Source organism: Pteropus alecto, unplaced genomic scaffold, assembly GCF_000325575.1.
Source record: "Pteropus alecto unplaced genomic scaffold, ASM32557v1 scaffold161, whole genome shotgun sequence".
Taxonomy (NCBI): Eukaryota; Metazoa; Chordata; class Mammalia; order Chiroptera; family Pteropodidae; genus Pteropus; species Pteropus alecto.
This window is the reverse complement of record NW_006432943.1, coordinates 8,097,753-8,121,197: the sequence shown is the minus strand read 5'-3', so window position 1 is coordinate 8,121,197 and position 23,445 is coordinate 8,097,753. Positions and strand designations below refer to the sequence as shown.

General features: G+C 41.8%; 1 protein-coding gene and 1 pseudogene across 1 annotated transcript in view; both read left to right on the top strand.

The window, feature by feature from the left end:
* The window catches only part of SHROOM3 (shroom family member 3), a 123,503-nt gene that overhangs the window by 91,463 nt on the left and 8,595 nt on the right, over positions 1–23,445 (top strand). Inside the window, exons 5-9 of the mRNA XM_025043791.1 lie at positions 1–783; positions 6,390–6,463; positions 10,265–11,152; positions 12,744–13,250; positions 15,780–15,930. The exon at positions 1–783 is cut by the window's left edge and continues 118 nt beyond it. Coding sequence (XP_024899559.1) covers positions 1–783; positions 6,390–6,463; positions 10,265–11,152; positions 12,744–13,250; positions 15,780–15,930 — 2,403 coding nt within the window. The remainder of the gene's footprint in view (positions 784–6,389; positions 6,464–10,264; positions 11,153–12,743; positions 13,251–15,779; positions 15,931–23,445) is intronic.
* LOC112476330 lies at positions 12,100–12,218 on the top strand (annotated as a pseudogene).

The window sequence follows — 23,445 nt, the reverse complement described above, 5'->3', positions numbered from 1 at the left end:
GCGCCCCCCGCCGCCCGGAGGGGACCCCGCCGGCGCCTGACCCCCGAGCAGAAGAAGCGCTCCTACTCTGAGCCCGAGAAGATGAACGAGGTGGGGGTCTCGGAGGAGGCCGAGCCGGCGCCCTTGGGCCCACAGAGGAAGGGGCTGCATTTCCCGGAGAGCACGGTGGCCGACCGACGCCGCATCTTCGAGCGCGAAGGCAAGGCCTGCTCCACGCTCAGCCTGTCGGGGCCCGAGCTCAAGCAGTTCCAGCAGAGCGCGCTGGCCGACTACATTCAGCGCAAGACCGGCCAGCGGCCCGCCTCCGCCACGGGCCTCCAGGAGCCAGGGCTGCTGCGGGAGCGCGCCCACAGCACCTACCTCCAGCCCGGCCCCTCGGCACCCACTGGCCCGCGGCTCACCTCGGCCTCCAGCCTCTGCTCGCTGCGGGATCCGAACCTGCAACCCCGCAGGGAGGCTGCCCACCTGCCAGCGTCAGGAGCCAATGGGGAGCCCCCGTGGGGGCCCCGAGATCGCAGCAGCTCTTTCGCTGCCACTGGCCGCCTCCTTGGGGAAAGGCGACGTGGGGACCAAGCCCCCAGGGAGCTGCTTGGTGGAGCTAACAGCGGCGGACCAAAAGGCACCCAGAAGCTGGACAGGACCCCTGGGGAGTCCTCCTCTTGGGGGGCCGGGAGGTCCGGGAAGTCCATGTCGGCCGAGGACCTGCTGGAGCGCTCAGATTTCCTGGCAGTCCCTATCCATGTGAGGTCACGGTCATCTCCCACTGCAGACAAGAAACATCAGGTAGGCAATGGGTCCTAGGCTTGCCCCTTGGGCCCTGAAAGCTTTAGTGAGACTCTCCTGACCCTTCTCCCCTTCAGTTTTCCTCTTACATGCAAAAGAGTAGCATTTGTTTCCAAGAGGTGCTTTCTTTCTCAGTGCCCCTGATATCCTTACAGACATAAAGAGGTATGTAGATGTCTATATAATTGTATAGCTGCCTTATATATCTTATATACAACATGTCTGTATATGTGTGTATGTATTTATGTACATATATATTTGTGTACATATATATATGTAACTTCATTCTAGGAAGTCACTCACCTCTGCAAGAATGTATAGATAGGAAAAGTTAGGGACTATCTTTTTTGTTCTTTACTTTTTTGTCTTTAATTCAAGGAATAGAGGCTGTGTCTCAGTTTTAAATATTTTAGCTTTGCACCCTCTATGTTTCTACTGGACTTTTGTATTTAAAAATACATCCTTAGCCCTCAGCTAAGGATGCTTTACATTTATTATCTCATTGATCTTCACAGTAATCCCACTCAGTAGAGTATATTATTCATATCAAGTCAATGTCTCTTTTAACTCCTGTCTGAGCTCATTTTGTGCACTATCCTGGTGAGAAAGAATCACAGACATTCAAATTCTCACTTAAAAGGGTTTCCTAATAATGGTTCCAAACTATGCAAAGATTATGAAGTGCTTTCCATTGGAAATTTCAGGCAGATCTAGGAATAGAATCTGAGCACTCTGACTCCCGCGAGTCTATTAATTTCCATAAATCTTAGCCCATCCTCAAGCTCCACATTCCACTGCTGATCGATGTTCTCCCTCGTGGTTTCCATCCCACCTAAGAAAAATATTACTAATTCACATATATGTTAGCACAAGGGAGACCACCCTTCCATTGCCTCTTCTCAAATTCTGTTTTTCCTGGCAGTGAAGTCTGTCATTCACCAAGCATTTGTGGAGCATATGTAGTATGAAAAGCACTGTACTACAGGGTCGAAGGAAAATAAGGCTCATGCCTTTCTGGAGTTCATAATTGAGCAAGGAATATGAACTTAAATTTGAATAACTAACAGGACTGATGAATGCTTTGAGAGCAGTGATAAATAACATGCTATGGGAGGGAAAATGATTAATTCTAACTGAAGAGATCTCAGACAGCTTCTCTTGAAGGAGATATGCTATGGGAGGGAAAATGATTAATTCTAACTGAATTAGAAGAGATCTCAGACAGCTTCTCTTGAAGGAGATAAGATTTGAACCAGGCTACATAGGATAGGCAGGATGTTGACAAAGGTTTGGGGGTTGTGTGTGGGAGGCAGTAGTTGGAAGAAATAGCTTCAAAGAAAGATTCAGCCATTACTGCCTGAGAAGTATGTTTGCAGCACTGCTTCTGAAACACACATATACAAGGCCTTCTAAGCGAAAATATTGTGCCCTCCCAGATATTTCCTGTTCAGAAATATTCAGAAATACTTTCTCCCCAGTATAACCCACCAAAAAAAAAAAAAAAACACAACAAAACTATAGTGGCACTCCTCCATAAGACATCAACAGCTGTTTTCTTCCCCCTCAGAATGAAAAACAGATAATTTCCACTCCTTATCCTACCACTAAAACACTTTTTAGCTCCATATGTCACATGCAATTTCAGCTAGTTTGATGTGCTTCAGTCATTTAGTGCATAGCAGAACAAACATTTCATTTCATTCTCTAGGTTCTAAAGAAAATGGAAATGTTTAGGTGAAAACTGAATTTTTTTTTTTTTTTAATTCTCCACTAGATGTCATTATTCTCTCTTAGGGAATCAGTTGGATATGAATGTTATTTCGCCTTCTCTCACTCAAAATATTTCACAAGCCTGGTAAATTGATAAATGGAGCTAAAACATAGGTGTATATTCCTCCAAACCCAATTAAATACTTTATATCATTTGAAAAACTTTTTAGAAAGACAACTAAATACAGAACATTATTTAGGTACCCTCTTCAAGAAAGAGAGTACCATATTTAGATATTATTTAATTTGGGAAATATGATGCCAGAGGGGGGAAATATTTCAAAAATGAAATACTTTATCTGTGGTGCTTTGCTCCCACAAATTCTGAAAACAGGTTCCCATTCCCCCAGATTGCGATTGTGCCAGGACTATGTTCTTGAGCTTCCTTCCTTCCTCTAGTCCCCTAGCCAGCAACCAGACCTTGCCTGCCGGGAAGACTGGTCCATGACAGTGTCTGATCCATCTTCTTCATATAGTCATCATCTGCCTTATTTGTAGAACTATTTAAAAACAAAACTAGCCTCACCACGTAATTATTGTGTTTAGCTCCAGATACTATATATTTTTTATTTGAAAAAGATCCAGGAACTTTACCATTATCATTAAGCTTTGGTGAAGGTGTTAAATAAGAATTTTTCTTATCCCAGCTTTAGAGAACACTTAATTTAGTGACCCTGTAGACACCTTCTGCCTGACTGAAATCCAAAATACAGAATCTATTTCTGGTGCTGACTCAGTCCATGGCATCCTGAACAAACGCTACTCATTCCTGTCAGCCAGATGCTAATAGAGCAGGATTTTACAAGCTTTGGACAAAGATTCAGCTCCTTTTCAAAAGTCCATTAGTGAGGACAGTTTCTGCCTCCAAAATAAGGTCAGCATGGAAATCAATTCCTCTGTTTATAAGAGTTATCATTTGGGCCTGAAATAATGACAGCGGAAAGCAGCCACAACAGGTAGCGTGAAACCTATTTAGATACTCAGCAGGCGTGGGCCTCTCCTGGGCCAGCTGTGGTTCTCTCTGAAACATGCAGCCTCCCATTACCTCTGCTTTAATTTATCTTCATTTAAAAGGTGTAATTGCAGAACAAATGGATAATAGCGATGAAGCTGAAGGGCACAACAAATTCTTGCCCATTTCCTACTTTCTATGAGACTTTGGAAAACTTAACCTTTTTAAAGTAGGTGGCCCCCACAGAAAAATATTCAAATACTTCTGCTTTAGAGATGAAAATTTATACCTCTTCATTGCATAAATCTAAAATATAGCAGAGGCTATAAAAAGAAATCTGTGGAGAAATAAAACCCCTGATAGGGAGTTTTGTTTTGTTTTGTTTTCCTTCCAGATGCTGAGTTAGAGACTTCTCTGGCTCTCACTGTATTTTCAAGACCTTTGTTTCTGATATGTAACACATTGACCATGTGATGGTGTGCCAAACATTTCATTGTGGAGGAAATTGCTCAGTACTTGGAACTTCATGTGAGTGCAGGCTTGATTCAGGAGAATGTAGCTTGTAAATCATTTTTAGCACCTCTCAGCAAGCACCTAATCAAGCTTGGGGGAAAATTACAGAATCAAATTTCCACAAAATGTAAAGTTACAAGTAGCTACTAATAATCAAATGTGTACTGTGTGCCAGTCATTGCCCTAAATGTTTTTATAAGCATAAACTTAATCCTTACCCCTATGCAAAGAGGTAGATATAATTGTTATCTCTATATTACAGAGGGAGCTAAAGCACAGAAAGGGTGAGAAATTTGTCCAAGGTAATGGGATCAAGGGTTTGACTTCATACTGTCTGACTCCAGTCTTGAAGTCATGCTGCCTCCTTGAATTAAGGGGGAAGGGAAAGGAGGTGAGAGTTAAACATCTTATATTTGAAAACTTCAGCCAATGAATTGATTTGATTTTAACATTCATCTATTTCTATTATTTACATTAAATAACATTTCAAGTTTTTTCAAATGGATTTCTTATTCCTTTTAGCAGATACTTGAAACTGATATTCCAAAGCAGATGGATATTGTTGTCTTCATATTGCATTGACCAAGGAGATATTAGGATATCTAATTCAGAGCCCAAAGTAAGAGTGAGGATTAGGACTCAATAGGCTTTAAGGTTTATAGGTTTAAGTATGCTAATGCTAAATGAAGAATAAAAACCGAATATATGCCTAATCAAAGCAAGTAAATACAACAGAAATTAATCCTCCTTGGGCTTTTACTAGGTTGAGAAGGCATTTTCCTTCTATCTAAATGCTATTTTGATTGACAGGAGATTTAGAGAGTTCTTTCAATAACCTATTACTGGGTCTAGCTTCTTTTATTTTACTCACACTCACATTAATATCAACTTAAGGTCATACTGTAATTCAAAGGAAATAACGTAATGGGGAAATATATTTAAAAGTTACTGGGTTAGGAGCCTAAAGGGGACGTAGAGGCTTTTCCGATTAATTACTAGCAAAGAGGCACATTCATGTCAATAGGGTGGGGAAAAGACCTTAAAAGAACCGTAAGGTTTCGTGGAGAACAGGAATTCCCATTCCCTATAGTAATATCTGAGACATAGAACACGTAAAATTCCTTTTTCTCAAAGCATTGAAGTCTGATTGCATCCAGCTCAGCTACTATTCAACTTGTTAAGATTCCAGAGAAAGATCTTGGGTTTTAAAAAGATCAGTTTGAATCCTGGATCATCCACTTACTTAACTGTGGATGGGTAAGATACTTAACCTCTCTGAGCTGCAATTACCTTCTCTTTTCCCCATTGTTATAGGTTAAATTACTGAAGAAATGTCAGGTGCCTAACACAACTCTGGGTATATAATTTGAGGAATGTAAAGAACTTAGCAGAGTGCCTGGCACATAGAAAATGCCCAATGAAGGATAGCCGCATTTACTAATAATACTCAAATGTTTGTTTCTTCTTCGTGCCTACTGCCACCTTTGGCTCTTTTTATTGTTTATTAGTACCTCTACACTGATTGGGAGAGAGAGGAGAAAAAGAAAAGGGAGATGGAAAGCAATTAGCTCTTTGGACAGAATAAACAATGAAATAAGTTGCTGAAATAAAGTTTAGGGATTGTGTATGGTTTAATTTTTGTTTCCTACCTGTCTTCTATTATAAATAATTGAGAGTTTAAGTGTTTAATCATCATTGGCAACATTGTCTTCTTCAGGGGCTTGTTCCCATGAGCAGGACCTTACACTATCAAAAACTGACCTATGAATCTTTCAGGAAGAAAATATGTACCCTTATTAAAAACAAAAATAAGTAATGGCTACCCCTAAAAAGGCCCAGGGATATTGATATTACACAGAGTTAGATATTTTCTCCAGAGAGAACATATTTCAACCTGATTACAAGCCAGATTCATATATTCTCAAATTATAACTCAGAACATTTGAGATTTTTCTAAATTCAAAAGACTGTCCTTTTCCTGTCATCTCCCATATTTCCCAATTGCTATTTCAAAAGCTTGATCCTTTGCATCCTTATATTTCAAGTATAGCAGTTGTTTTGAACCCTGGAGATAATTATCAGACTTCTCTTGCTTAGAAAATGCCCTTGTTAGGAGAGGCACCTGGTGAGACAGACTGAGTTTCAGACCTATCCCTGCCACTGTGACCTTGGCAAAGTTAACCTCTTTGGGGCTGTCTCCCCATCCACGCAGTGTGGTTAACAATACCTCCTGGGGCTTTGAGGATGAAATGGGATAGTATGTAAGAGTGCTGCCATGGTGCCTGTCCTCTAATAACTTCTTGCTCCTTTCTATCTCCAACCCCTTGGTAAATTTGTTGGTAACAATGCCTTGCCTTTCTTGTGTTTAAAGGATGTGCTTTTGGAGGAAAACAATGGCTTTGGTTTTGTGAAGGATCCATGTTACTTGGCTGGCCCTGGATCCAGGTATGCATGTGTATTTCTGATGCCCTCTGCCTTATGAATGCTGCTAGAATTAAATGTTTCTGTTCTTCTCTAAAGAAATTGAAATGTGATAATTTTTCGTAAGGTTTTATGCTGCCTTTTGCATTTGTCTAGGCTGTGGGGAACTTTTTTTATTTATAGATAAGTTTTTCTAAGAATGATACTTATTATTCAAAATATGCTATTGAGGCAATATTTGACTTCTAATAAGCTTAGCATCAGAATAGTTCATGGATATGCTCTTCTTAAGCATATCCTGTGGCTTTCACACATGGGACCTCTCTTATGTGGCTGATCTCTTCCAGCTCTGTGTGCAAAGGATCAGGTCTGGTGACTAAAATACTTGTGGAAGAATGAGCATTTCATGAACAGCTTCACACAGTAAGACAAACTCATAGGAAGAACCTGAAGTAAAAAAAAATAAAGCTCCAAAATCATAATCTTTAAGCACTTAGGGATCGAAAATAACAGGGAAGTCATTTTTTAAAAATTTACCATCAAAATCATTTCTCCTAGGTAGAAAAAAATAATGGAAATTTTTTTAGAATTTCCATTGTTAAACTATTCACTTGGAGCTTAATAAGTAGAAAATTCCTAAGTTTCCCCTGAATCACATGCCTTTACGTCGTTTTGATGCAGCGTCCTAGGGCTATCTACTGTCATCTATTTATTAATGATAATACATTTAAACCCCCTCCCTACTACCTTCCATGTTTTTCATGCCAGTTCCCTAATTTTTTTTATATTTTGTTCAATCATTGTTTCCCTCTTTTTCTTTATTCACCTTCTCAATAACTCAACCTACTACTGTCACATATAAGCAGCCAGTGTAGTCAGGAAGTGGGTATTAAGTTATCTCCTTTACTGCCAAGAGCAGTTATATGCTTTTGCTTCTGTAGTTGGGCCTAAAATGAAGAAAATATTCAAGATGAGACTGAGGACTTTGGTTAGTTGGGGCGCATTAATTATAAGCTAGAGACAAAGGAAAACTCACAGTGAACTAGAGCACTGCCAAAAAACACCTGGTCTGAAGTCAGAGGTGAAACTAAACTCAACCACAAAAAAATCGAATACCTTGATTACAAAAATTCTCTAAAGATGATAGACAATTCTCTAAAGATGATAGACAAATGACCACCAAGCATATGAAAAGATGCTCCACATCACTAACCATCAGAGAAATGCAAATCAAAACCACAGTGAGATACTACTTCATACCTATTAGGATCACTAAGTTTAAAAAAAAAAACAAAAAACAAAAGAACAAATGTCGGCAAAGATGTGGAGAAATTGAAACACTTGTACACTGTTGGTGTGATTGCAAAATGCTGCAACTGCTATGGGAAACAGTTTGGAGATGCCTCAAAAAATTAAAAATAGATCTACCATATGACCCAGCAATCCTACTTCTGAGTATTTATCCAAAAGAATTGAAAGCAGTATCTTGAAGAGATATTTTCATACTCATGTTTATAGCAGCACTATTCATAATTAATTGGAAACAACTCAAATGTATATTGATGAACGTATAGATAAACAAAATGTGATATCTAACATACAGTGGAATGTTATTCAGCCTTAAAAAAGGAAGGAAATGCTGACATGCTACAACAGGATGAACCTTGAGGACGTTATGTTAAGTGAAATAAGCCAGTCACAAAAGGACAAATACTCTATGATTCCACTTAGGTATCTAAAGTTGTCAAATTTATAGAAACAGAAAGTAGAATGGTGGTTACAAGGGCTGATGGAGGAGGAAAAGAAGAATTGTTGCTTAATAGGTATAGAGTATCAAATTTGCAAGATGAAAAAGTTCTGGAGCTCTGTTTCACAATAATACCATGAATATACTTAACACTACTGAGCTGAACATTTAAAAATGGTTAGAGTAGTAAATTTTGTTACATGTTTTTTTACCACATAAAAAATGCTGTCAAGGGGAAAAAAATGAGACTAATTGCTCTCCAACTCCATTCTTGAATATTAGGGTTCCTGGATTCATACCAACAGATACTCCCCTCTCACACTCTGTTATAAGAGGCTCAAACAAAATCTTTCTCCTCTATTCTTTGTTCTTGAAAAAAATACAAAACAATTACCAGAGAGAAGCATTCTCAACCAAACTAAGCAAGCATTTAACTCAAATATTACCTTCAAAAATATACAGTTTAAGTATGGTTTCTATAAACTAAGAAGATTATAAACATGTACTGAAAACATCATATCAAAGTTTATTGGGCTGGTTCTTTATAGGATAAGTGCCATACTATTTTATTGTATGTTTTAGTGATGTCTTCCCCTAAAAAGCCTTAGGAAAGAAAGTAAGAAAAACCAAGGTACCCGAATTAGTCTTTAAAACATCAGATTTCAGTTTACTGCATGCCCTGTTAGAGGATGCTAAATTTAAAATAGTTCATATTCTGCAGTCTAAAGAGCAGTTGGGTAGAAAAGACATTTTTTTTTTCAACATTTACTAAGAGGGTACTTTGTGCTAGGTGCCAGGGATGCCAAATAAACAAGACATGGGAGTACAGAGTACCTCCAGAGAATCTCCCGTCTCTGGGCTTCTTGCATATCCAACTGGGACCCCACCAAGAGGTACTGAGCAGCCAATCTGAGATATTGAGAGGTTCTTGGTTTAAAAAAAAAAAAAAACTAAATGAAAAGAATCTATGAGGGGAGAGGAGGAGAGAGGTTGCATCTGAGAGAGAGACGGGCCCCTTATTCAACCATCTGCATTTATAATAAAGAAAAACTAAAGGCACGAGAAGAGCTAATTTGGATTTTGCAGTTTTTGCCTTCCATATGCTGCATTCTCCCTGCTGGTACTTAGACAACTTCATGCCAGGCCTGTGCTGGGGCTCTGACTTGGGACTGAGCCACGCTCCCTGAGGACTTGGATCTGTAAAATGAAAAGTGCCATCTGCTTTCCAGATTCACTTGCGTACTAGTCAGGAATTTACGAATTATGGCGGTTTGCTGGAGGTATCTTTTATCTCCACATTAACTCTTGCATGGCAGGCAGGCAGTGCTGCAGACTCCTGCTTTTTATTTTATTTATTTATTTTTTTGCACTATTTTTTTTTTTTTTTACCCTTAGAACACAATAGCAAAAGTATTAGAAATTGTTGGGGTTTTCCTTAAGAGCCTAGATAAAGGACGTTTGTTTAAGTCGCCATGTACCCTATTTGCTCATTATCGTCAACTTCTTTCTCCAGAGATGATTGCTTATTAGCCCCTTAGGTGACTCTTCCCCCTCCTTTTTACATTCCATTTTAAGAAATGAGACCACCAGGAGAATAAGAGAAAGTTGTAAATAAAGCCTTGATTCAGCAGCCCACACAGATGCTTTCCAAACAGAACCTCCCGTGGGATCACACTGGGAGAGAGTGAGGCAGCACTCTCTTTCCCCAGAGTCAGGAGCTGCTTCCCCAGAGTAGTCCTACTAGGAGCTGAAGAAATGTACCTACTTGTTTCTTTCCTGAAGCCTGTCCTCAAAAGCCACCGTATGTGGGTGGTAGGGGCTGGAGGTGGGGGGAGGGAGAGCAGGCTGATGAAAACAAATACCACGTGACATTTTCCTGTAGGAGTTTATGCCTGTCTGGTGTTTTATTTAAACCTGGTTCTTTGTCTGAACAGCTGGTGGTGGAGGGAGAGAGTGTGCAGCTTCTCTGGGGTTCCTTCTCCCAATCAAATGCTTTTGCCATCTGTGTAATGAACCTGGAGCTCAGTGTTTGCCACTTTCTTCAGAGCTCTAATGCTCATGTTTGTATCCTGCTCCAGGTCACTCAGTTGTTCAGAAAGAGGCGGAGAAGAGATGCTGTTGCTCAAACACCATCCCAGCCCTCGCTGGGGTGGTTCAGGCTGCAAAGCAGCTGGTGCCTCAGTTCCCAGCACGTGTCCTGGACTGCTAGACCCTCAGAAGCAGGCCAGAAGAATGCCTTGCCCCAGACCGCTGCCCACGGGAATGCAAGGGCACCCCACAGACAGCAGGGCTATCGCAGTGACCCCACTCAGCTTAGCTCTCCCTTCCCCTGTACCCTCCAGCTACTGTTCACAGGCCGCTGATGATCAGCCAACCAGAAGGGACAGTCAGACGGGGCAGCAGCCTCTTCTGCCTTATACCCCAGCAGCGACTCACAGAAGCAATGGTCACAGCCTGGCCCAGCCTCCCAGCCCAAGAGGCCAAGAGCCCAACAGCTCAGAGCATGGGGTGGAAGGAGGAATGAGGAAGCGGCCTCCCCCGACTCGGGTGAAGTGGGCGCATGCAGTCATAGAGGGTAGCCTCCCCGAGGAATCTTCGTCGCCTGGGTTTGCAAATCTGAAGCACCATAAAAAACAGCAGAATCTTCCAAGTTCAAGCAGCACTTCCGACCCAGACACGCCTCTTGGGGTACTAGGCACTCCGGGGAGGATCTCCCTGCGAATATCCGAGTCAGTCCTGCCTGCCTCCCCGCCACCTCGGGAGGACTATGATGATGAAGTGTTTGTCAGGGACATGCACCCCAACGCCACTTCCAGCCCCACATTTGAAGCTCTTCCTCCACCTCCTCCCCCTCCTCCAAGTCAGGAAGCCCCAGTGAATAGCTGGAATGACTTTCCTCCACCTCCTCCCCAAGCTCTGTGTGAGGCACAAGTGGACAGCGAGGATTACGAGAAGCTCTATACCAGGTGAGCGGGCAGACTGGGCAGGGCAAGTCTTTCGCTGAGGAAGAAAGGTTTTCCCTCGGTGATAAGTGATTTTCATGCTCCAGGGTTCCCAGACCCTCCTTCAGTTGGCCACAGGGGAGCCCTGGGGTAGAGGCTTTTTATACAAGCTCAGCTCAGGAACTCGCTGAGCTGTTTCATTTGTTCACCAGGGAGTGAGAGTAGTGAAAATAAGCCCAAACCCAAGAGGCATTTCTGTGGACATGGTAAATTCAGAGGGTTCAAATAAATAGCATCCCCCTTCCCTGCCCAAGTTCTCAATCAGTTAAGGAATGAATGAAAAGAAAAAGGCACACAGAAGACAAAAGTATCACTTGTATTACTAATAGAGGTGATACTGGAGAATATGGCTTCTATTTGAGTGTTAAGTGGGCTTCCTGATACTGAGCCCCCAAATTAAATAGATTTACCTGCCTAGTCACAGGCTGTGCTAGACACACACATACACATATGTATTTTATTTACACATGTATGGAGAGAAAAAGAGAGAGGGAGAGCACAAGAGCAAGCCTAGAGGCAGCCTTACTGTCCAAAGAGAAGAGACTGGACTGCGAATGGGCTGTGGTCAGCTTCTCTTTCCAAAGTCCTTGCATGTCCACAGGAAGGAATAAAGAATAGGCTAAAGGGCAGTGATATTTAGGGAAACCTGTTCTTGGAGGCAAGAATGGGGAAGAAGAATTTTTCAGCAGATACTCCCTAGGACAAGAGCTTTCACAACACCAAAAAGAAAAAAGAAAAAAAAAAACATTGCCTGCTATCACCTTTGTGGTAACTCCCTCTAAATACCAGAGTAATTTACCATTACCCTTTGTTCACCTGCACCTTTCGGGAAGCTCTGGGATCTGAGAGCAACATTCACCAAAATTGAATTCTTACTAGATTCATCCCCCCTTAAAAAGTCATACAACCTAATCTACGGCCATGCCACCCTAAACAAGCCCAATCCCGTCTGATCTCGGAAGCTAAGCAGAGTCAGGCCTGGTTAGTACTTGGATAGGAGACCACCTAGGAAGACCAGGTGCTGTAGGCGTAAAAAACAAAACAAAACAAAAACCAATAAGGGATTGTAAGCTGACAAGGTCCTTGCAATCTGTGAGGTCAGCCAAGGGTTGCCTTGCCTTTAAAAAAAAAAAAAAAGTCATACAACCTCCCTGTGACCAATTTTAGTGGGCTCAGGTGAAGGCACTTTAGGACCCTGCAATTTGGGAGTAATAACCTCTGAAGTGTGGCTACCTCACCCCACTCCTGGGAAGCCCTGATGGTGAAAACTTCTCAGTCTTCATTCACGTTCTCATCTTCACTCTTCTGTTTGCCTTGCCTTTAAAAAAAAAAAAAAAGTCATACAACCTCCCTGTGACCAATTTTAGTGGGCTCAGGTGAAGGCACTTTAGGACCCTGCAATTTGGGAGTAATAACCTCTGAAGTGTGGCTACCTCACCCCACTCCTGGGAAGCCCTGATGGTGAAAACTTCTCAGTCTTCATTCACGTTCTCATCTTCACTCTTCTTTTGACTCTTTTCTCCCCATTTTTTTTTTTTTTTACTATCCCCAGTAGTTCCAGCAAGTTTGCCAACGTGACAATTGCCAAGGAAAGACCCATGCCTGGTGCAGCCCATTTGGTTGGTAGTCAGATAGTGGCTTCCAGATCCCAAACTTCTGTCAAGGGTTCAGAGGCCTTTGAGACCAGCCCAGCCTCCACCACGGCTGCTCTGCCCCAACATGCCGGGTCTGCTGGCTGGCAGCCAAACTCAGGGCAGCCACCTCCCATCCTGACCCAAGGCCTTGTCCATGACCCAGTCAGTGGGACTCATGGTTTAGAAAAGAATGTGAGTTCTAGTCCTCAAAAGACTTCAGAAGACATCAGAACAGAAACTCTGGCCAAGGAAATTGTCCACCAAGACAAATCTCTGGCAGACATCTTGGATCCAGATTCCAGAATGAAGACAACTATGGACCTGATGGAAGGTTTGTTTCCTCGAGATGTTAATTTGCTGCAGGAAAACAGCATAAAGAGGAAAGCCCTACAGAGAACTGTCAGCTGCCCAGGATATGAAGGCAAGAGGTAAGTCCCTGGTAATGTCCCCAAAGAGCCTTACAAATGAACTCCTTCCACAGGGTGATAAGTCTGGGACTACTTACCTACTAATCTTTTCTTGCTTTGAAAACAGCAGGCATTCATTCCATTTCAGCCTTAGAGGAGTGCCTCTGAGAAGTAGGATGTGAGACAGACAGACCCTGAGTTACCGGGCCCTTGCTCGACAAAAAAATAATAGTAATAATAATTGCTGTTAACACCTATTCATGCTCTTTGTGTCAGACACTGTATTCATTTCTTTATATAAACATTTTGTTTAATCTTCACAAGAACCTTCTGAGATAGCTACCAATTTTATCTCCATGTTACCGGTGAGGAAACTGAAGCACAGGGGAGTTAAGACTGTGCAACTGAAGTCATAGGACCTGTGTGATGATGGCACCTATATCTGAACTCAGCACTGTGACTTGCCTGCTCTCTTAACTGTACCGTGCCCCCTAACTCGGTAGACATGCAACCTCCCATTCTGTCAGAGTCCCTTACAGGGACCTCCACAGGGGTCAGTGATGAGAGGAGCAAGTAGAAGCAGTGGGCATGGCAGAAGGCGGAGGTGAACATGGTCTTTGTAAGAAGGATGAGAGCCTAGACACACGTTTAGTGACTTCACTGGCATTTGCCTTTGAAGAGTTAAAGTGAGTGCTCACATTCAGCCTGTGAGCCTCTGCTCTTGAAGTTCCCTGAGCAGCACGTTAACTGTCCTGTAACATGTCGCCGTGCCCAGCCACAGGGGTGTAAAGACCGTCAGCAGTCTGTTTTTCATTCTTTTGATTTCTCCTGGGTTATTGCAATATTTTCTTGCATGTTTTATTTCCTTAAAGTACTACTATAGTTTTTATTTTCTTTTTTTCACTGGAAGCTGTAAATTGGCAGATTGGAACTGCAGAGTTAGTGGCTTCCAGGCTAAATCAGAAGAGCATTTCATCTAAATTTGGGCTTGCATTTTAGATATGTCCAAATGATCCTAACTAAATTACTATCAGGAATGTTTTTATTGGGGGGATGATTGGTAGGGAAAAAGTAAAGAGCTATGTAGTACTCAAACTTTTTGATGTTATCAGAGGCTTTCCTAATACAGGGCCTGAATCTCCTACTCAGATTTGGCAGAGACTAATTGAAGTGCATGGACTTTTCCAGGGTCGTGTGTTTAGCACCGAACACCTACAACATGCAAGGCAATCCACTGGCTACCACGAGGGGCCCAAAGACGCCTTTCTGTGGGTGTGTGGGTTAGTTCAGCACAGGCGGTTGTGGTAGGTCCAAGTGAGGGGTTTCCATTCATTTCATTCTGTTCTCTGACCCCACTTGCTGTAGAAGAAGGTAATTTACAAGTATATCCTTAGAAAAGCATTTCCTAGCATTATCATTGAGAACCTATGTTCTTTCAGTCAATTTAGAAGTGAAATGGCCACGTAGCTTTTGTAGGAATTTCAAAAAAGGCATGCGCCATCTTCTGGTGAAAATAAGCATTGTTCTGTTGTTGTGCGTGAGACCTCACATAGCCATTGTGAGGTTTAGTTATCAGATGCCTAAGAAGCCCATGTGTAATGCAATGAATTTATCTGGAGGGGGAAAACACATGTCAAAAATCCTTTTTCTTATTTTTTTTTTAATTAACTGGACTAAATGTAATTATATTGCTTAGAGGAATAGTCCCGTCAAGCAGGAAACTAGTAGAAAAATGACTTTTTTGGTGGTTCTTTATTCCATATTAAAATGATGGTCTAGATGTTAAATAATGTCACAGGACTGAATAGCTGAAATTCCTCTCCAGGAGAACCTAACCTACTTCCACTACCATTTATTCAGTGGATAAGATCCGACCTATAGTCTGAAAGACAGCTTGAGTATAATAAAACAGAGATAACAAAGTTCTCAACTCCTTATTTGTTCTCCAGCCTTGAAACCCCTTGCTGTGTAATCAGTGAGTAGATTTCACCTCTTAACATTCATTGACCAGCAAGCTCCAGATTTCCTGGACTTCCATGGGATATCAGGCTTATGTGAGAAAGAAAACTAATAAGCGTCTAAATAACAGTCATAGTAGGCATCAGAAAGATAATGGGTAACTCTGCAAGAATAGGAAATAACCTAAAACCTGAAATTTTTGCAGCACCTTTAAAATACATTCACACGACTGAGTCATGGCTCCCCCTGTCTTTCTGTGAAATAAGGAGTCAGTAACATTCTTATATTTATCACAAGAGAAACATGCAGAGAGGTTAAATGACTTGCCCAGAGTCGTCTGGCAAGTCCAGCCCTGACCCGCACTCCTCGCCTTCCCAGTACTGCCCTCGGTGGTCTTCATCCTGAGTTTGCCTGGCCTCTAGAGCCCTACACACAGTAACTACCTATTAGCAAATAGTTATTAGTTCATCCTAATTTCTGGGAAGAAATTGAATAGGATTTTTTACACATTTCTGAATGGAGAAATATGGTGAAATGAAGCTTTCGGTATGTGCTGTGCGTGGCTGTACTTTTTGTTCTTTTTTAACCCAGGAGTGAAGACAGGGAAGCAGTGAGCATGCTGGTTAACTGCCCTGCCTACTACAGTGTGTCTGCTCCCAAGGCTGAGCTGCTGAACAAAATCAAAGATATGCCAGAAGAGGTAAATGAGGAAGAGGAGCAGGCGGATGTCAATGAAAAGAAGGTAAGAAACTAGGACCTGTGTTCTGCTGTCCCCAGGAAGGTAGTCAGGGTCCTATCGGGGTGACTGGCCCTTATGGCAGAAGGGGCAGGGGCCTGTTGCATCACCGACCTCACCCAAACCATCGGTACTTTGAGCAATTTCCTCACAGCTCACCTGTCATTTTCATTTTTATAAATGACAAAAGTGAAAGTTAGTGGGAATAAGTTATTTCTTAAAAGTCTCACCGCTGGGACTAGAACCTGGGTCCCCTGCCTCCTAGTCCAACACAGGGACCCCAACACTGTTGTCTGAGCCAATCCCAACAGCCTGTGTAGTTTTCATTTCATGTTTTATAGTCAAAAGGAAAACTAGAAAATCTAGAAACTTTAAGGAGAGACTGATTGTCAAAAGACGCTTCTGGAAAAAGGTAATGTTAATCTTTAGATTCCCCAACTCTCTTTGCAATACCCCAATGAATAGCTTGAAAGCACAGTATCGGAATTTAGTCGTTAGCATTTGATACTCCTACGGAAATTTTAAATGCTAAGCATTTTTAAAATGACCGTGTGCTGCTGCTGCTCTCTTCCCACATGCCATGGAGATCTAAGTTCAGCTGTGCCTGCAGGGGAGAAAGTTCTTGCCATTCCACTTTCCCTATAGCCCCAGAAGGGCTGTGCTCATAGCCCTGGTACAGCTCAGGCCTGCATGCTGAAAAAGGACTCCGTCAAAGCTTGCCTCTTGCTGAGCCTGGAATGTAAGTGGTTCTCAGTCTATCAATTCCAGGAGAAACTTTCTTATGTGATTCTACTTCATTTATTCTAGAATATGTCCTAAGTCCTCTTGTTTGTGTTGAAATAAGACCACAGGATACAGACCCTGGGGGCTGGGACTTATGGGACAGGGGGATGTGAGGCTTTAGAAGCACCTCCATCAGTGGTATTCTGCCTTGTGCTGCTCCAGCTCCGTGGCTCACAGTGCGTGGCTGACATGCTGATGCAGCCACTGCGGTAACACGCTCTCCCAGCCTAAGGCTTTCTCATTTAAACACCTGTTTCGTAGCACGCCTCCTGGCACATGCCCATCTCAGTGCTGCTGAGTGCCCTCTGATTGGGAGAAAAATACCACCTTGCTCTGGTGGTATTTTTATCCCAAAGGGCAAGCTATATAAATACCATCATAGGTACCAAGTTGCCGTGACATCTTTAAATGAACATTTTACCAGTTTGTGGTGGTTCTTTACATGTAGACGTACCCTGTTTTACAGTAGCAGCGCGGCATATTACTCGTTACTTTTTCCTCCCCATCTTTATTTTTTAACCACTTTTTCATCACTTATCACCTTCTCACTCTGAGGATTATATGGCAAAAAGCATTTTTAGACTGAAAATATAAAGGAATAGAGGATTAATCATTATGGGAAATAACATTAGGTACCACTTACTTATTAAGGACTTAGATGCTAGGTGTGGGGTTTTTGGGGTTTTTTTTGTTTTTTTTTGCATAGTGCTGTATTATCTTTTTTCACAAAACTGCTGACACCTGTATTGTCACATTTTACACTGAAGTAATCGGAATGAGTAAGGCCGAGAAGAGAAGAGGGTATTCAAGGCAAAGGGAACGGTGTGGGAAAAGACCTCGAGGTGTGAAGAAACAAAGGGAGTGTGTGTGTGTTGAAGGTACTTTCGGTAGTTTGACTTTTTTGGAATGCAAAACAATGATTAAATTAGAAATGACCAAATTTAGAAAATAAAGGCCACATGTTCGGGAGATGAAACTAGAAGGAGCCACAGGGGCCAGGAGGTCACTTGCACCACATGGGGCTTTGTGTGAAATGCTGCAGGGTTCAGATCAGATCAGTTCATTAAAACAAAAAATTCTCAGAGGGTTCTCCATTGCCGCAATCTCCATTGTGGAGAACCCTCTGAGAATTTTTTGTTTTAATGAACTACAAGTTTATTAATGTGTAATGGAACTTTCATTAGTGTCACATTTGCATATCTGACTTGGAAACACAGGAAATGTGTCAGCTTTAAATGATGTTGAAGGCATCTATTAATATATTCAGCATAGAGTTGAAAATGTCATTCTCTTCCTGAAATACAATAAGCTTTTCTAACAGTGATTTTAAAAAATGATGCTTGGTCAATATTCATTCCCCGAGATTGTTTTGGGACAGAGTGTAGCCTTCCACCAGCTTTTGCAAAGTAATATTTAAAGTTATTAATAACCTAAGCTGCATTTCTAGGTATGAAACTAAGGGTCAATGGAAACTTGTCCTGATTTAGTAATAATTTTTAAATTGAAATGAGCATTTTAAATCAATTTATATATCCTAGTGATGAATTGTAATATTCCAAGTAAATCTAAGTATTACTTAAAATATGGAACACTTTTATTGTCTGAAATTCTGACTTACATAAACACTAAAGATGGTTTAATGTCATAGTTTTCCATTCTTTGGCTAAACCTTGCCATATCTATTGGCAAAAATCTGCTTAGACAGAGCCCATAATTCTCTATTCAGAAGGCAAAGGGCTTTGGCTTAGGGACTTAGTGGAAAATTTCAAAAGGCAAAAAGATTCTGTTGTTCCTCGGAATTGCCTTTCCTCAGGAGATGCTTAGTGACCCAGATGGTTCCCAGTTGCGTGTTTCTGCTCCTCTTCATTCATTCTTGAAGTTCTAAGTTTACCCTCTGGTTTGTCTTCCTTTCAGTCTAAAAAACTTCCTTTAGCATTTCTTTTAGAATAGGACTGCTGGTGACAAATTCTTTTAGTTTTTCTTCATCTAAGACTATCTTTATTCCGCTGTCATTTCTGAAGCAGTTTCACTGGATATGGCATTCTGGGTTGACTGTTCTTTTTCCTTCATCACTTTAAAATTGTTGTTGTACTTTCTTCTTGCTTCTGTGGTTTCTGATGAGGAATGCACAGTCATTTAAATACTAATTCTTCCGATATGCCATGTGGTGTTTTTCTCTGGCTGCTTTCAATTTGTTTTTTGTCTTTGATTTTCAGCAGTTTGATTATGATTTGTATGGGCCTGATTTTCTTTTTGGGGGGTTTGTTAAGCTTCCTAATTATGTAGATGTATGTCTTTCACCAAATTCAGGAAGTTTTCAGCCATTATATCTTCAAATATTTTTTGTGCCCTAATCTCTTTTAGGGACTCCAGTGACACAAATGTTAGACCTTTCGATATTGCCTCACAAGTCCCTAAAGCTTTGTATTTTTTTTAATCTATTTTCTGTTGGTTCTTCTGACTGGATAATTCTTATTGGTCTATCTTCAAGTTCATTGACTTTCCTTTCTCCATTCTGCTAGTGTTTATTTCAAAACTTATAGTTTTCAATTCTAAATTTTCAGTTAGTTTTTGGTAGTGTCAACTTCTTTGCTGAGGACTTCTACCTTCTTTTCATTTCAAGAGTGTTTACTTTTACCATGGAGCATGGTCATAAAGGCTATTATAAAGACTTTGGTACTCCCAACATTGGGGTTATTCTCAGTGTTAGCACCTGTTGTCTTCCCGTGCGAACTGCTCGTATGTTACTGGTTCTATTGGGTTCTTTTTATATTTTTTTATATTGCATTCTGAATGTTTCCAATATTATGTTGTGAGACTGGGTTCTGTTAAAATCCTCTGGAGAATGTTCAAAATTTTTTTTTTTAAGCAGGCAGTCAACCTAGTTAGGTTCCACAAGGTGGACCAGACTACAGGTTCTGTGGGTGGTAGTTCCAAGGTCAATGTAGTTTTCAGAGCCTGTGTTACGTTATACAGGTCTGTCCCACCCTTGCACCGTTTGGGGCTTACTCTGGGACTTGTACAGTTGTTTCTGTCGTGTTCAATACTTGAAGCCTTTGCTGTGCTCCTGTGGGTCTGTCCCACACACATGCAGCTTGAGGGTGAGCCTAGGACTTAGGTCAGTTCAACACAGAGTTAGGGATCTTTTCCAGTATTTTCCCCACACTCTCTGGTTCCCAGCAGCCCCTCTCCCTGGGCCTCTGGCTAGAAAGACAAAGTTCTCATGGTTATAGCAGCCTGTGCCATGTAGACTGGCATGGCTGGGGCCACCCTCAATAAAAAATAGTGGTGATTCCATTTCCCAGTTCCCCTGACCAGAAAGAAGAGTTTTTTCTCTTGAGGTCTTAAGTGTCTGTGCCACCACTGTGCAGTGCAGCTCTAAGTAAAACCATCCTTTGGAGGCACTGCTGGGAGAGGAGAGGAAAAGGGAGGCTTAAAAACAGGATTTCCCCACTCTTTAGCTCAAAGAGTTTCCTTTCTGGTTCTCTGGTTTTAAAGACAGAGTTTTTGCCACCACACTGCGTAGTTCTACCTTGGGGCCATCCTCAGGTCAGAGCCAGAACATAAAAGGTGAGGGAAAACAGGAAACTCACTCCCATTTTGGGTCGCACTTCAGGTTTGGCCCCCTCCCCAAGGCCCTGCCATACTTCACTTCACAGAGCCCACTTCAGAATTTAGGGACATAGCTGTAGTAAGTGGGGAGAGAAACTATGGCAGGCTATGCCGTCTTGCTGGCTTTTTTCCCCAGATTTTATCAACAGGGAGACATGGCACATTTGCATTTTAGAAAGTCCCTCTGGCAGCCATGTATGCAGTAAGACAGGAGGAAGGGAGGGTAGTTTGGAGGGTGTTACTGATATAGGACAGGACAAATTCCCCCAAGTGGCCCACACCAAGAGAAAAGGGTTCCTGACTGTTGAGCATAAGAAAGAATTCAAGCGCACATTAGAGTTAGAGTTAAAAAGAAACTATTAGAAGGACAGAGAAAAGATCAAGACAGAAAAAAAGACAAGAAGCCCCAAGTATTCAGGGAATTCAGCTTATACATCATTCTTAGTTTTTATGAATTACAGTGTAAAGACTTTGCTTACCCATTTTCCTTTGATGGTGTTGGGGCACAGAGTGAAAGGTAAGACGATGTAGTGTGAAAAGGCCATTTGGTAGTTCCCAGCCTTTGACCCATAAGTTCCCCGTGTTTTTAGCCATAGGGAATGAATGATGGTGTTTATTTTGTGTAGGGTGTGACCTAGAGACTCTGCTTTCCCTTCAGGGAATAGGTATATGGTTTGCTAGCAATCACAGCTGAAATCTTCATTTGCTCTGCAGATTTCCTTGTGAATCAGCATAGTGCAGTCTCTGAATATAGCGTAATTTAACATTTAGTTCTTTTGCCTCCTCCCTGCGTTATTATAGCCATCCAGGACAGTGACCACAGGGATCTAAGGGCAGTGCAGTAGGAGCAGTGAGAAACGGATGGATCAAAAAAAAAAAAAAGGAAATGGACAGAACCTGGTAACACTTTAGATATAGAAGAGAGGAGAGAGTCAAGGATGACTCCAAGTTCCTGGCCAGGGTGACTATCACCACTGAAATAGGGAAAACAGGAAGGTCATTTAGGGAAGGAGGAGAATGAGCTTAGTTGAAGTTAAATTTAATATTGTATCTTGTGTATTAAAGATTCCTGAGACCATACTAAGTAAATATGACAACTTTCTGGTCACAAGCCTTCCTGAGAGGAAATGGTAAGGAACCACTCTTGACAGAGAATATGCTAGAGGATATTTGAAACGGCAGTTGAGTCCCCATGATCTTTCTGCTCTCATCAGGTCACACAAGATGAGATGGAGGTTTAATTCAGTTTGTCATCAGGACAGAAATGGCCTCTGACTTCTCTCTCTGGGTAAAATTCAGCTAAGAAAACAGCCATGGGCAGCTGCCTGGATCCTCCCCAGTTTTCACTATCAGGGGCCTGAATTCCACTCTATCCCTAAACCCTGGCCACATGGCTAGGAATCCTGAATTACTCCTGTTTGAGATGAAGACAATCAGCAGAGGCCAACTGTGTTTATGGTGACATCATTGGCAACACTGCCAGCAGAAGTCCTCTGAACAGAAGGCAAAGCAGCATTGCATGTGGAGGGACAGTGGGGAGTTGAGTATTCCCATAGACTGCAGAGGTCCCCAGCCTTTTTGCCACCAAGGACCGTACTGCTATGAGAATCTAATGCCTGATGAGCTGAGGTGGTGATGCTAGTGCTAGGGAGCAGCTGCAAACACAGATGAAGCTTTGCTCTTTATGCCACCCCAGCCCCCTGCTCACTTCCTGCTGTACAGCCCAGTTCCTATCAGGCCACACCTTACCCACAGTGGCAGGGGAGGGTTGGAGACTCCAGCAGTAGAGGCATCTACCTCAAATAAGTGGTGTGTGCTCTTCAAATTGCCTAATCTTAATGATAGCACACAAAATAACTGGAATGTATATAATACATTTCTCTTTTCCAGAGTGCTTGCTCAAGCTTTATTTTATTTGGGCTTCATAATATTCCTATGAGCTACTTTAACGTAGTGAGTAAAAGACAGAACCCTGGTATTAAGCCTGGCTCTGGTACTTTCTAACCGCATGAGCCTCGGGCAACTTAAGTAACCTCACTTTCCTCATCAGTAAAACCAGGGTAATAATAGTGTCTATTTCATGGGGTTGTTGCGAGTAGTAACTGAATAGTAAAAACAGTTAACTAGTGCCTGGCACAGAGAAAGAGCTCAAGATTAAACATTATTATTAGTTTTAGGCAGGTATTATCATCCCCTTGCTGTGGTGAGAAAACAGACACAAAAGGTCAAGTGACTTACCTGATGGTGAGTTTGCTGTGGAGTTAGGTCTCCTGACACCTGGTCCAGTGTTCGTCCTGGATCAGCAAAGAGGCAGGACAGGGCCCAACAGGCTTGCTGCATGCACAGAGTGGGTGAGAGGGAGAAAGAACTCATAAAGAGCATCTCACACAAGGCAACAGTTCATCCCATATCAGAAGTTAAGCGGATAAATGTCAATGATTTTGCAAATTAAGTAGCTCCTGAGAGACTAGTATGTTGTTTTAAAAGATTTTTCTATTTATTGCAAAATCTGTTACACAATAGAGACTAGTATGTTATTAACAAAACAAAACCCACCCTGAACACCTCCTCTCTCTCCAGTGAATTCTGCAGGTCAAAGTAGGGAGGGTATTTTTGTTTTTTGTTTTTTAAAGAGATCTGGCTGGCAAAGAAATGGCTATTTAGTACAGCCAACTTTCCTCTGTTGCCTTCACTTACTCAAATCCCTTTAAACTGAATTTTAAAATCCAAATTTCCATATTTTAAGGGCTTAGTAAAATAAAAAAATTCAAGTATCATCCAAATATGCAACATTTGGGCCAGAAGTGACTGAATTGACTGCTTAGTATACTTGTATTAGCATATATGGCCGAACTGTGATATATCACATTACATCCCAGCAAGTAACTTTCAGAAGTCAAAATGCCACAAAATATGCATTGGTCCTTCCCACAGACACCTCCCTGTATTTTCCTAGGCATTTTCATCTCATTCTGTTCTTCCTTATACCATGAATCCTGAAATATACATCAGCTCCTCTCTCAACAGGCTTTTCCTAGGCATTTTCCTAGGCATTTTCATCTCATTCTGTTCTTCCTTATACCATGAATCCTGAAATATACATCAGCTCCTCTCTCAACAGGCTTA